The 13,543-nt window shown below is 50.3% G+C and overlaps 1 protein-coding gene across 3 annotated transcripts in view; it reads left to right on the forward strand.

Annotated features, from left to right (window-relative positions):
* Window positions 1-13,543, forward strand: part of MMEL1 (membrane metalloendopeptidase like 1) — a 75,371-nt gene that overhangs the window by 21,994 nt on the left and 39,834 nt on the right. For 2 of the 3 annotated variants that reach the window (XM_075906222.2, XM_014574383.4), the window contains exons 3-6: window positions 7,313-7,453; window positions 8,634-8,693; window positions 9,954-10,115; window positions 11,982-12,062. In XM_075906222.2, coding sequence (XP_075762337.2) covers window positions 7,313-7,453; window positions 8,634-8,693; window positions 9,954-10,115; window positions 11,982-12,062 — 444 coding nt within the window. The remainder of the gene's footprint in view (window positions 1-7,312; window positions 7,454-8,633; window positions 8,694-9,953; window positions 10,116-11,981; window positions 12,063-13,543) is intronic. The other variant, XM_075906224.2, reaches the window with a different exon arrangement.

Genomic DNA, 13,543 nt, shown 5'->3' on the forward strand with positions numbered 1-13,543 from the left:
GTTTATGGGTGCTCCAGGAATGGAGTGAGATGAAAGGGTTAGTGCCCTCCGTATAAAGCATCATTAGCTAACTGCAGCATTTTACAACACCCCGGCCGGTGCCAGCACGGCAGCCCCACCCTTCTAGACAGCTAGGAAAGTATGAATCACAGCAGCTCTGGAGTATCAGCCGGGACATAAACTGCTCTTGAATCTTGATGCTTTCCTCAAGCATGGGGCTTCCAAGAAAAGCCAAGCTCCTAAGAGGGCCTCACTTCAGATGAAGGCTCCCAACCAGCCATGTGTGGAACCAGCAAGTGTGCGTGTCTGGCACAGGCTGGATGAAGGACGTTTCTGTGGGCCTGTGAACCGCAGCGGTGTCCAGGTTGCCTCGAAGATGCACACAGCTGCAAAGGAGGGAGGAAGGTTGCATCTGGGGTAAATGCCTTGGACTAGGACAACCATTAGCACGATGGGTGAGGGATCTAGGCATCACCATAATACACGTAGGCTACGTCTACACTGGCCCCTTCTCCGGAATAGGCATGCTAATTTCTAACTTTGGAATAGGGAAATCCGTGGGGGATTTAAATATCCCCCACGGGATTTAAATAAACATGGCCGCCGCTTTTTTTCCGGCTTGGAGAAAAGCCGGAAAAGAGCGTCCAGACTGGCGCGATCCTCCGGAATAAAGCCCTTTTCCGGAGGATCTCTTATTCCTACTTCAAAGAATAAGTAGACCCAGATTTTTCCATTGCACAAGGAAAGCTGCGATTTCAAACATTTCTTCCATTCCGAAGCGGAGTGAAAACAAAACATTTGAAATTTTCCCACAAAATAAAATGCCCCCAGTGTTTCATCTGGGGTCAATGGCAATGTTTTGTGTTGATAAAAATCAAGATGTTTTGTTCCGATTTTGACTTTTTTTCTAATTTGATAGATTAATACAATACAAAATCACATTTACAAAATTAAAACAAAAAAGCCCCTCATTTGCGGAACAGACAATTAAAACATTTTGTTCCAAGTCGTTCAAAAGGGAGTGTTTCCCCCGGCATCAAAATGTTTCTTTTCCAATGTTTCTTTCAAAATAAAAATTCATTGAAACTTGACACTTTTCCACAAAAGGTTTTGCTTCCAACAAATTAGCATTTTCAAACAGAAAAAATGATCTGCTGGAAAGTTTCTACTAGGAGATAGCAGGTTCACAGGATGGACCTGTAGGATAAGAACATCAGAACAGTCATACTGGGTCAGCCAAAGGGCCATATAGCCTTGTATACTATCTTCTGTCAGTGGCCAATGCCAGGTGCCCCAGAGGGAATGAACAGAACAGAGAATCACCAAGAGATCCATCCCCTGTCTCCTATTCCCAGCTTCTGACAAACAGAGGCTAGAGACACCATTCCCACCCATCCTGGCAGGAATGGTCATTGATGAACCTGTTCTTCATGAATGTATCTAGTTTTTTGGTTGAACCCTGTTAAAGTTCTGGTTTTCACAACATCCTCTGGCAAGGAGTTCCACAGGTTGACTCTATGTAGCTACGTAGTGGTGAAGCAAAATCACTAAACTCTGATCTTTCATCTTGGGTCCTAGTTAAGGAATTGAAGATTTTAGGAGATACAATCTTATTACCAACAGTCCAGATTTTATATTCACTATTACTGGAGGAGAAACCACTGAGTAATGAGACTACTCTGTCTTTGTCGGATATATTTTGTCTGCCAACATACTAAGTGAATCTCAAGTGGAAGTGACTCTCATTCTAATTAATCCATCCTCATCCCCGTGGATGTAAAAATCAAATGCCTGAGTCTCCTGAGAATTTTTTTGTCCATGTTTTCCCTACCACCATTTATTTATAGCAGCCAGGAAAAAAGATCCTCTCTGCTTTAATCTCATTTGATTTCTTTCCCAATTATAATTCCCAATCTGAGCTTCCTCTGCTGTTAATTTTGTTAGCCCGCTGCAGGTAGCCGTGTTCATGAAGAGATCAAACGCAGGGGCCTCCTTCCAGAACAAGAGAGATCAACGTGTGCACACAAATCAAAACATCTGAGGAGCAATTAGGCAAGTGGCATATTTGGCACTGGCCGCTGTTGCAAAGCAGAATATTGGGCTAGACGGACCACTGGTCTGACCCACTATGGCCGCTCTTGTGTTCTTATTCCAGAAATCAAAACTTCCCCGATTGTGAGCTGAAAGCGGAGGAAGATCTGACTTGTGCCAGATTTCTGTCAAATGTCCCCCCCACACCCCCTCTGTTATTTATTTTATACATAGTTCGTTGATTGTCTCAAATGTGATTATAATTACTTGGTGTTCTATTCCTCCCAGAGGGTTTGCCCGGTCAAAATACGGTCTTCAAATGGTATCACTTTAAACAAGCCCAAGCAGAAGAGAGAAAATGCCTGTTAAGGAATGTGTTTATCTGCCATTTTATAGGTCACCTCCTCCATGGAGTGCTATTGAAGAGTCAGCTGGAAAAGGACAGCCACATCCTGGCTACGTCTACACTGGCCCCAAATTCCGGAAAAGGGATGCAAAGCAGGTAAGTCAGAATAGGGAAATCCGCGGGGGATTTAAATATCCCCCTCGGATTTAAATAAACATGTCCGCCGCTTTTTTTCCGGTCTAGACTGGAATTTCAAGTAGGAATAAGAGATCCTCCGGAAAAGGGCTTTATTCCGGAGGATCGCGCCAGTCTAGACGCTTTTTTTCTGGCTTTTCCCCAAGCCGGAAAAAAAGCGGCGGACATGTTTATTTAAATCCGTGGGGGATATTTAAATCCCCCGCGGATTTCCCTATTCTGACTTACCTGCTTTGCATCCCTTTTCCGGAATTTGGGGCCAGTGTAGACGTAGCCACTGTGTGTGTTGGTGACGTTGTGCTCTCACCTTTTTCTGGGGATCATAGAACATGGTACGAACATCAATTCCATTTCACAAGTAGATCAGAAGTTACCTATATGCTGCAGAAGGGCAAACTGAAAGGCTGGGTAATTCACCCTAGAGGCTGTGTCTAGACTGGCCATTTTTTCCGGAAAATCAGCCGCTTTTCCGGAAAAACTTGCCAGCTGTCTACACTGGCCGCTTGAATTTCCGCAAAAGTACTGACGATCTCATGTAAGTTTGTCAGTGTTCTTGCGGAAGAACTATGCTGCTCCCGTTCGGGCAAAAGTCCTTTTGCGCAAAACTTTTGCACAAAAGGGCCAGTGTAGACAGCTCAGATTTGTTTTCCGCAAAAAAGCCCTGATAGCGAAAATGGCGATCGGGGCCTTTTTGAGGAAAAGCGCGTCTAAATTGGCATGGACACTTTTCAGCAAAAAGTGCTTTTGTGGAAAAGCATCCATGCCAATCTAGACGCTCTGTTCCGAAAATGCTTTTAACGGAAAACTTTTCTGTTAAAAGCATTTCTGGAAAATCATGCCAGTCTAGACGTAGCCCCTGTGTATTGTGCAAGGTGAAGTTCTTTCACACCAATCAAGAGGACAGATTCTAGGCTTAGGCACCACTAAAAGCCACTACAGAGGAGCTCAGGGAATGTCTACACATCGAAGTTATTTTGAAATAACTTTCCTAGCATCTACACAGCCAAACCGCTATTTCAAAATTAAATCAAAACAGCGGAGCGCTTACTTTGAAATTGGTAAATCTCCTTCCACGAGAAATAACGCCAAATTTGACATTGCTATTTCGAAATAAGCGCTGTGTAGACACTTATTTCGAATTAGGAGGCCTCCAGCCTTCCCAGGATGCTCTGCTGGCCACTCTGGCCACAACCAAGAGCTCTCCTCTCCCCTCTCCCCCCCCCCCCCCGCCCTGGAGCCCTTAAAGGGGTAGACTCTGGCCACAGTGCCTGTGCCAGCTCCAAGCCTGCCAGCCCAGGAAACAGTCTTTCCTGCCTCAACCCAGTGCCCCAAAACATGAGCCAGCAAGCCACTGGCAGCCAGCCCTCCACCGCTCCCCAGGAGCAGTCCCCCAGCTCCCAGGAGCCTACCAGGGGCCGCAAAAGGTGGGCACCTGCATGGTCTAGTGCGGAGATCGTGGACCTCATTGAGGTTTGGAGGGAATCCTCCAGTGTCCATGCTCTCCCCACGAGAGGGAGGAACGCAGCCGTCTACAGCCGGATGGCTGCCAGCCTGGCCACCAAGGGCCACAGCCGCACCCAGGAGCAGGTGCGGATGAAAATCAAGGAGCTGCAGCAGGCGTATGCCAGGACCACAGGGGCAGCTCCCAACCAGGGGCAGACCCAGACACCTGCCCCTATTTCGATGCCCTGGACCACATCCTGGGGGGCGGGATGGGCTGTGCCCCCCAGGTGATCGTCAACCCTGGGGCAGAGGGCCCTAACCAGGGCACTGAGGAGGAGGAGGAGGCAAGCCAGGAGACGCAGCAGACCAGGTGGAGGGTGCTGAGCAGCCAGGTTCCCCCAGGCCAGCCCAGCAGGCCTGTCGCCGGTGTCCTCCAAGGCCAGAGAGGCAACAACAGGTGAGTGCCATCAGTGTGCCCTTATGCAGGAGGGGAAGGGGGGACAGAAACCAGGGACTGTGCGTGTGGGCCTCGCTGTCCACGGATCACGCAGCAACTCGTGCATGTGCGAGCATGTGCTGCGCCACCCCTGGGCACGTGGCCCCAGCTGGCTGCCACACAGGGGCCTTAGAAGAGACATGACATTCTCCTGACTCCGAGGTGGGACACAGCAGGAAGTGTTCCCTTCCCACGGCCCCTCTCCACAGGGGCAGGGGACACCTCCCCCCATACACACACTCTATATAGCACAGGGGGCAGGGGTGTGCTCTCGAGGTAGCTCCCACTCCTGGGGATAGCAGGACATTCCGAACATGGCCTCTGTGTAAGCACATCGGCTCTGATGGTGCAGGGCACGGTCATCCTCCCCTTGCAGAGGGGGACTGGGCTTCACCCACTGTGTCCCCAGGGAGAACTGACCACTACTCTTGTTTCTCCACAGCCGCACTAGCTGCGCCTGCAGGGTGCACCACCCGCCCACAGAACCACCCATGGAGTGGAGGGGTACCAGCAGCAGCACCTGGGGGCACTGTGAGCCCTGCACCGCACCCACCAGCACTGGGTGCAAGAAGACCTTCAGCTCCGGCGTGAGCAGCTTGCCCGGGGCCATGCCATCTGCCAGCACCTGCAGACCCTGGAGTAGAGCTTGCTGCCTCCTGCCGCTCCAGCGCCTGCTGCCTCCCCAGCTACTGCTCCTCCTCCCATTCCTTCTCCCCCTCCCGCTTCTCCCTCCACCTCCTCCACACCCTCCATCCCCTTCGCATCCCCCTGGGGACACGGTGCTGGGAGACAGTTGGCCCGGCGAGACCCCCAACCCTGAGCTTCCCCTCCCCCTTCTTCCCTTTGTTTCCCCCTTCCAGCTCCCTCCTCCCAGGTTTCCCCGTCCCCTCTCCCACCCTCTCTCTCCCTTTTCCTGCCTCCTTTCCCCAGTCTCACTAGAGTTTCATTCTCCCCCTCCCCCATTTTGTTAAATAAAGAGAGTTTGTATTTATGAAAATACGTGTATTTTATTTTACACCAGGAAGGGGGTTAGGGAGGGGTAAGTGGAAGGACAAGAGGGAGGAATGGGGCACAAGCTCCCAGTGGGGCAGACCAGGGAGACTGTTAGTGCTCCTCAGGGTAGTAGCTCTCCCGCAGGGCCTCCTGGATACTGACAGCCCCCCGATGGACCTCCCGGATGGCAGCCTGTAGAAAGTGCAGCCAAGCTCGCAGCAATGCATCCAAGAGAAGGACCAGAGTGCCCAGGGGCAGCTGGCTCCATGTTGCCGAGTGCTGTGATGTCCTGAGTGAGGGCAACCAGGGCACGCAGAGACAAAATGCTTTGCTGTCCCTCATCGAGGTAGACAAGCAAGCAAGGAAAGCTGAGAACTGGCTGTCCAGGGTGGGAGAGGAGGGCCTTTAAGCACAGACCTCAGTTAGCCTCAGGCAGCAGCCCCACACAGTAAGTCCTAACCTGGTGCCCTGACAGAACTGGTTCTGGCCATCCTTAAATGCGATTCAGAGTCCACTCAGTGTGGACGCGCTCTTTCGAAATAGCAAAATGCTATTTCGAAATGCATTGTGTGTGTAGACTCTTTATTTCAAAATATCTTATTTCAAATTAACTATTTTGAAATTAGATATTTTGAAATAATGCTGTAGCGTAGACATACCCTCAGATATCATATAGGCATCCTGTTGTCCTCCACAGGGGTGAATTTCTCTTTTAGGCATGTCTATGCTTACTGGGAGAGCCACGCTGCGGCGATCGATCCTCTGGGGGTTGATTTATCAGGTCTAGTGAAGACCCACTAAATCACCCACCAATTGCTCTCTCGTTAATGTCAGTACTCCAGAAGCATAAGAGAAGACAACGGGAAAGTTTCTCCCATCAACCCCCTGCAGTGGAGATCCTGCCGCAATTTGACCAACAGTACTTCATCTTCGCTACGGTATTCACTGTATGCATACGGTCAATATTGCCCCTTAGTGAGACCTAATAGTCAACAGCGTAACTTAGGCAAAAAAACCTAGGAATCTGATTCTCCTGGCAATGTTCACTCCCACAGAATCCAGCAGAACTCATAACACATCCCAGAGCAGGAGTCTGAGTCCCCTCTTCCCTTGCGGTGGTGTAAAATGATCTCAGGCAGTGAAGAAACAAGACCAACAAAAGTGGGGTCCCCACGATACTGACGAGAACAGTGCAAAATACACACAGTTCAGGGGCGGTGACTGTGTTGCTTTTTTCTATTTCCCTCTCCTCTGCCCATCTCCTCTTCCCCCTTTATCTGCAATTTCAATGTGCACCCCCATGAATTTTCATGCCATTAGTACAGTAAGCAGCTTGCCTGCATTAAAAAGGAGGTTGGCTTTTAGCTCAAAAAGTTGTGCCATTTGGGAAAAACATGACAAAAATGGGTCTGTCTTCAAGTTTGTACAATGGGCAAAACCCTTGAATTTGGGGTAGTTTTGTATGTTGTCACAAGTGCTTTAATCACCTCCACTTGAGATTCCCAGTCAAATTACTAGGCCCTAATTTGAGACGTTTGTCTGTTGCAGATGTCTACACATGTACTCCCACTTGGGTTAGCCCTGAATGCTACATTCCCAGGCACAGACGGTGCTGTGGGTGTTGTTTCCAGTGATGAACTACACAGCACTGTTCTCCTCCCCACTGTTCTATGTCTACCTGAATTATTGTAATTGTGTCTGCCCTTGTCAAACATTCGCATTCAACTAGAATCACTTCACCCCGTACCGCTGCACATGAGAACCACGTTTAATCCATTTGGAAAGTGATTTTTTGTTGCTTTTCCCAGGGAGGGCCCTCAGTGATCCTTTGCCTACCCGAAAGCAGCCACGCACAGCGAGACTGAAAGTATCCCATGGACAAACACAGGCACAAAGCACCCAAACGTTCAAGAACAACCCCGCGAGATTTGGGAAGCAGGCCAAACGTGGTAAAAGACCAAATAATCCCAAACTCTGGGGAATTTGGATTTAGATCCCAGCTTTGTGGCCTGGGCCTAGTCTTGTTTTAAAAATGTGTGATTAATGACACGAATGTCCTTTGCTAACATAGCCCCTTCCTTCATGAGAAGCTCTCTGAGCAATTTCTAAACACTAAGGAAAAATAAATGGTACTGCATTCCTGTAAAGTAAGTGTTTATAGTACCCATTTTACAGATAGGGAAACTGAGATACAAAGTGATTACTGCCTGGCCACGCACAAGGCCAGGCCAGATCTGGTTCACTAGAGTTAGCCCCTGGCGGGCTACCGCCGCTGTATTTACCTGCGTCTCTGCAGGTACGGGTGATTGCAGTGCCCGTTGGCCACGGAGCTGTGGGAAACAGTGTCCCAGGCCACGCCATTTCTAGCAGCTCCCATTGGCTGCCACTGCAATGGCCCCCTACCTGCCGTGCCGCAGGTGAATAAAGCCGCGGCAGCCCTCTGGGGGCTAACCCTATCAAAGTGCCGCCATCTTATTCCCTACCCTGACTTAAGCAGTGTCTAGATTGATGCCTCTGGGCCAGAACTGCCCTGAGGTAAGTTTCACCAAAAGAGAGTGAACAACAGACTAGAAAAAAGAGCCCCGAGGGGTTCAGCTCATAGCGCCCTAGAAGCACGTGGCTTTATTTGGCTTTCAAAGCCAGTTATTGTGAGAGCGGCTTTAGCAGGGGAACATAAAACCATCTCTGGATTCCAGGGCTGACAAAGGTTCTGAGCCGCAACACTGAATAGGAACAAGTACAATCCAGTGCTTTGTGCCCTGAGTCTCTCACTAGGAAGCGGAGAAGGTGGCATCCAGCTTTCAGTGTGATCATAGACAACGGTCTCGCCGAGGCTGCGGAGGGGATTAGCCTGGGAATGGCAGTAGTCCCCCAAACCCGTCGTCATAGGAACGGAGGTGTGCTGGCAGGACATCGTGAGGGGAGCTGCCCTTACGGTATCGATTCTCCAGTTGAACAAAAGTCTGTCATCCCGGCGTCTCTCCCAGCACTGGAATTCACTTACTTCCAAATAAAACAAGAGCCCGGGTCGTTATGGTGGAGGCTGGGAGGCAGTCGAGTGGCCAGCGGTGCTCTGTGGTGCCTCTCGTGAATGACTAACGCTCTTGTGCGGTTTTATTCTCTCCACAGATATGCACTACGGCACCAATTCCGGCAGCATTTGCACGACTCCTGGATGTGTCACAGCAGGTAATCATTCCTCACTGTATGCAGAAGTGCCCTGTCAGCTGTGGGTACTGCTCCTCCGCCCCCCCCCCCCCCCGCCCAATGACAGACTATCCTTTAAAACGGGAATGGGCCCGTGGGCCAGACGTGATTCATCAGGGTTAGCCCCTGACAGGCCGCCAGACACTTTGTTCACCTGCACATCTGCAGGTACGGCCACTTGCAGCTCCCATTGGCCGCGGTTCGCCGTTCCCAGCCAATGGGACTGGGCCACCGCTTCTCATAGCTCCCATTGGCCACAGTTCGCCGTTCCCAGCCAATGGGACTGGGCCACCGTTTCTCGCAGCTCCCATTGGCCGTGATTTGCCATTCCCAGCCAATGGGACTGGGCCACCGCTTCTCATAGCTCCCATTAGCCGCAGTTCGCCGTTCCCAGCCAATGGGACTGGGCCACCACTTCTCACAGCTCCCATTGGCCGGGAATGGTGAACCATAGCCAACGGGAGCTGCAAGCAGCCATACCTGCAGACTCTCATGTGAATGTAATGTCTGGTGGCCTGCCAGAGGCTAACCCCGGTAAACCATATCCAACCCGCAGGCCGCTTATTGCCCAGCCCTGCTTTAAACGGACATGAAAAGAAGAGTGAAAGGAAGGTTGGCAGCTCTAAGGAATAAAAGTTCCCATTTTGCTGCATTTCTAAGGCTAACATTGCCAAAACCTATTTGAAACTTGGGTGGGATTTTCAAAAAGTAACCAAATGATTTAGGAACTCGAGTCTTGTTCACTTTGTGGGACTGTTGCACCTAAGTCACTTAGGCACAATGGGACTTGAGCTGTTAAAGTGCTTTTGAAAAATCCCACCTCTCGTGTGAAACTGAGCAATCCTGTTGCACTGCACCGAGCGCTGGCCAACCAGTGACTGCTTGTGAAAAATCCTTCAAGTGGCATTTCTGAACACACACACACACACACACACACACACTCCTAGAGGCAGATCACACTACTGCTCCAGTCAGGGATTGCCCACAGGCCAGGAGTTTGAGACCCCTGGTTTAACTGGACTTGACATGGCGCTTAGGGCTTTCTGAAGCCGTATAGCACCGGAGCATCTCTCACCCCAGAGGAGCAGTGTGAACTGTTCTGCAGAGCACTTCCTTGGAAACAGGCCTGTACCCGTGCCGTGGGCGGGAACAAAGCAGAGACCCCTGGCTGAACAATCACGGAGGGTTGTATGTGGCTTGGACTTCCTATGCACTCCGATAGCTGACTTTTGTGATCTGTAGCTGCTAGAATACTTCAGAACATGGATCCGACGACCGAGCCATGCACGGACTTCTATCAGTACGCCTGCGGGGGCTGGCTGAACCGGCATGTCATCCCAGAAACCAGCTCCAGATACAGCATTTTTGACATCCTGAGAGATGAACTGGAAATCATCCTGAAAGGTAGGACGGGGAGGGGCTGGAGCACATAGGCAAAATAGCGAGACTGAGCAGCAGAGCTTTGATCCAAAGATATGTCCCCACCCCACCCCCAGAAGTGGCAGCCAACCCAATGAAATCTGCACTAAACCATTGCATTCACTCCCCTGCCCCCCAAAATAGCATTGGCCGCATAGTCTGTGACTAGTCACTAGGAAAGAGGGCATGGAAGTCATTCTGCTAGAGCCCCTTTTATAAATTAACTAGAAGATTTACCCAGCGTTGTTTGGGTCACCCTGGGGGCACCTGGGAGGTGGGAGGCTCAGGTGGGGCTGGGGATGAGGGGTTTGGTATGCAGGCTGCCCTGGGGAGAGAGGACAACCCCAGTCCCCTGTCACCGCAGCAGCTTGGGGCCAGGTGAGAAGCGCCTCTCAATGGACGCTGCAGCTGAGGGACAGACAGAGAGGCACACAAACAGATAAACTCAACTATATAGTAGATAGCTGTCCCTTTCTGCACCCCTTCCCCTCCTGCTCCAGTCCCCATCTCTGGCCCTTTGCTGCCCCCCTGTGGTCAATATACAGTATAACTGTCCCTGCTAGCAGATTCCTCCCTTTCTGTCCTATGAGAAACAATCACATTCCAGGCACATCTATTGTCCTGGCACAACCAAATTGTTATCTCGCTTTAAATTAGGATAAGAGGAAGCTGCTTACTAAATTTGGAGATCCTAGCTCCAAAGACAGACAGACTCACTCGCTCACAGACAGACAAACTCTCTCACGTGTATACTAGACAGAGCTCCATTCAAGTCAGTGGCGCAACATTGCTTCATGCCATCGGATGATCTTACCCTGAGTCTTGAAAAAAGCCTTGTGTCTCAGGCCAGGTCTAGCCATTAATAGTTTTGCTGGTACAGTAATGTCAGTTATGGGTGTGATTTCTTACTACATTTTTATACCAGCCACAACCCTTGTGTCAATGCACTTATACTGGTAAAAAGCTTCCTTGGGCAGGATCGCTTGTTTCACATGAGGAACTGGCATAAGCTATGCCGGCCAAAGTACTCCTTTGCCAGAATATTAGCAGGAGCAGTAGCTTACATATATTACATAGTGCCTGAGAGCCTTAGCCTTGGAGCCGGATGCATTGCGTTAGGTGCTGTACAAATACAAAGATAGCCCCTGCTCCCAAAAGCTCACTGTGTAATGTGTGTCTGGCACAGTTTGTCTGAAGAGCTAGACCAGCAAAACTTATTTAGCGTAGACTAAGTCTTGGTCAGCACTAGATCCGAGCGGGGGATGAGGGCTGTGTTGGTATCATACATAATATTGCAGATTTCTCACCACCGCTGATTTTTTTTAATAAAAGGGGAACATTGGCCTATGTCATTTTTTTCTCAAAATGGTAGGCACCAGAAAGCCCCCCCCCCCCACCTTTGACCTCACGGTTACAGACATACCACAGCGGTGTGTTGTCCTTGGTTCTGCTTGTGGTAACAGCCGGCAACTGTATGTAAAAAAAAATCAGGATGGGGTGCGCTGACATGCGAAATGATGAACGCCCTGATACCTACTGTGTCCAATCACTTGTCCAGACCTTTCTCCTCCTGCCCCTCCACACACAAACTCCTGATCCTACTGAAATCGACTAGAGTGTTGGCATTGAGTTCAGTGGGAGTAGGAGAAGCCGTGTGTGTGTGGGGGGGGGTGTCTCCCTTCACACTCTTCCCTTCCTGTACAAGAGCTCCAGTACAGAGCACTCTGGTTTCATGGCCGATGGAGCCAGTGGGTGTTGTGTGTGGCTGGCATTCTTGCATTACCCCGATTCGGAGGATGAGAAAGAGGCGCCCCGGGGCACTGTCTTACTGCAGCGGTTCCATTCCTCCAGGTGTGCTGGAGGCTCCGGAGCACAGCGATCGAGAAGCCTTTCGGAAAGCTAAAATGCTTTACACTTCCTGCATGAATGAGAGTAAGTCTCCTCTTCTTCCGCTCCTAGACTTGTGAAAGTAACAAACCCAACCCTCTGGCAAAGCCTTCCAGGCAGCATGTTCCCTCCCCCGCCCCCTCCCCGGGGTCTCCCCTGAAAAACCCGTCTTTCTGCAGGTAGATGACTTGAGCGCACACACAGAGCTTCAGGGTGTGAATTCTGGGCATGGGCAGTGGATAATGTAGGCAAGGGAAGGCATTGCCTTCCCCAAAAATACCCGCACTCCATGGCCGCAGGGCAAGGCTGGGGCCACGGCATGGCAACCTGGCTCCCCGGCTAGAGTGGGGTGGGGCCTTGGGTAGAAGGGGCGGGGCTAGGACTTGCCTTCCCCACCTGAGCTTTCACCCACTGCCCATGATTCCGGGCCATTAGGGAAAGGGCTACACACCTCTACACCTGCCTTTCTGAACACAAGCCAGGTATTAGCCTTATCCCATGTTCTCCTGAGACCAGCGTTCCCGGAAAGTTGAGCTCTTGGGCGGCCATCCAGGAAGATTCAAATGCCACGCAGATGATTAGCAGAGCATCCACAGCACTCAGAGCCAGCAGCAGGTGTTCCTTCTGGTGGTGCACATCTGCACCTGCCTCAGTGCACATAACAAAATTTATTCTTCACACAGTTGGAAAAATTAGAAGGGACACTGCCTGGTACCCGATACACGTCCCACGCTGAAGTCAATGGGCGTCTTTCTGTTGGCTTCAGTGAGAGTTGGATCAGGCCCCTAGTACTTTCAGGATTGGCCACCCATGGCGCACGTCCCCCGAGAATCAGCTATAAAACCAACTCTTGGGCAAACATGACAAAATTAGGCTGGGGGATGGGTTGTCCACTCCCACTCTCCAAAAACAATGGGACTTACATCCCAGAAAGCAGCATTTTATCATGAGGATTTTGTTCAAGTAATCAAGGTAACAAGGGCCATCTGGTAGTTCTGAAGGCAAAGGAGAATTTCTTCAGCTGTTTTAGGAACAATCTAAGAAAACCCTTTTTGGAGTTGTATGTGGACTGTGCAAGACTGAGCAGGCATTTCCTAGATTGTATATACACATTTATTATATTATAGTATCATCGTCTTGCGCTGAATTATTTGGGATTTGTATATGACACGGTGGGTGACTTGTCACTTAGCAACCCCATGTGGTTTCTGAAAGGAAATGTGCTTTGCTTTTGAAGTCGCCTATAAGCATAACACAATGTGATTAGGGCACAGGGTAAGGATGCCTAAAGCATCCCGGGCACATGTTCAAAAGGAAAATAGACATCTAGGAGCCCTACGTGTCTCTGAAGGTCAACCAAGCTCCTCGATGCCTACATTTTACCCAAGTCTGTCTTCACGGGCAGATGGTGTGTTGGCAAGGATTTGAAGATGAAGGGTATGGATTTACAGCACATACACAATCATGTGGGCTGGATCGCGGAGTGCGGGGGGGTTCTGTTGCACCCCTTAGCTTGAAGTGGTTTG

Source organism: Pelodiscus sinensis, chromosome 24 (assembly GCF_052426305.1).
Source record: "Pelodiscus sinensis isolate ZL-2025 chromosome 24, ASM5242630v1, whole genome shotgun sequence".
Taxonomy (NCBI): Eukaryota; Metazoa; Chordata; order Testudines; family Trionychidae; genus Pelodiscus; species Pelodiscus sinensis.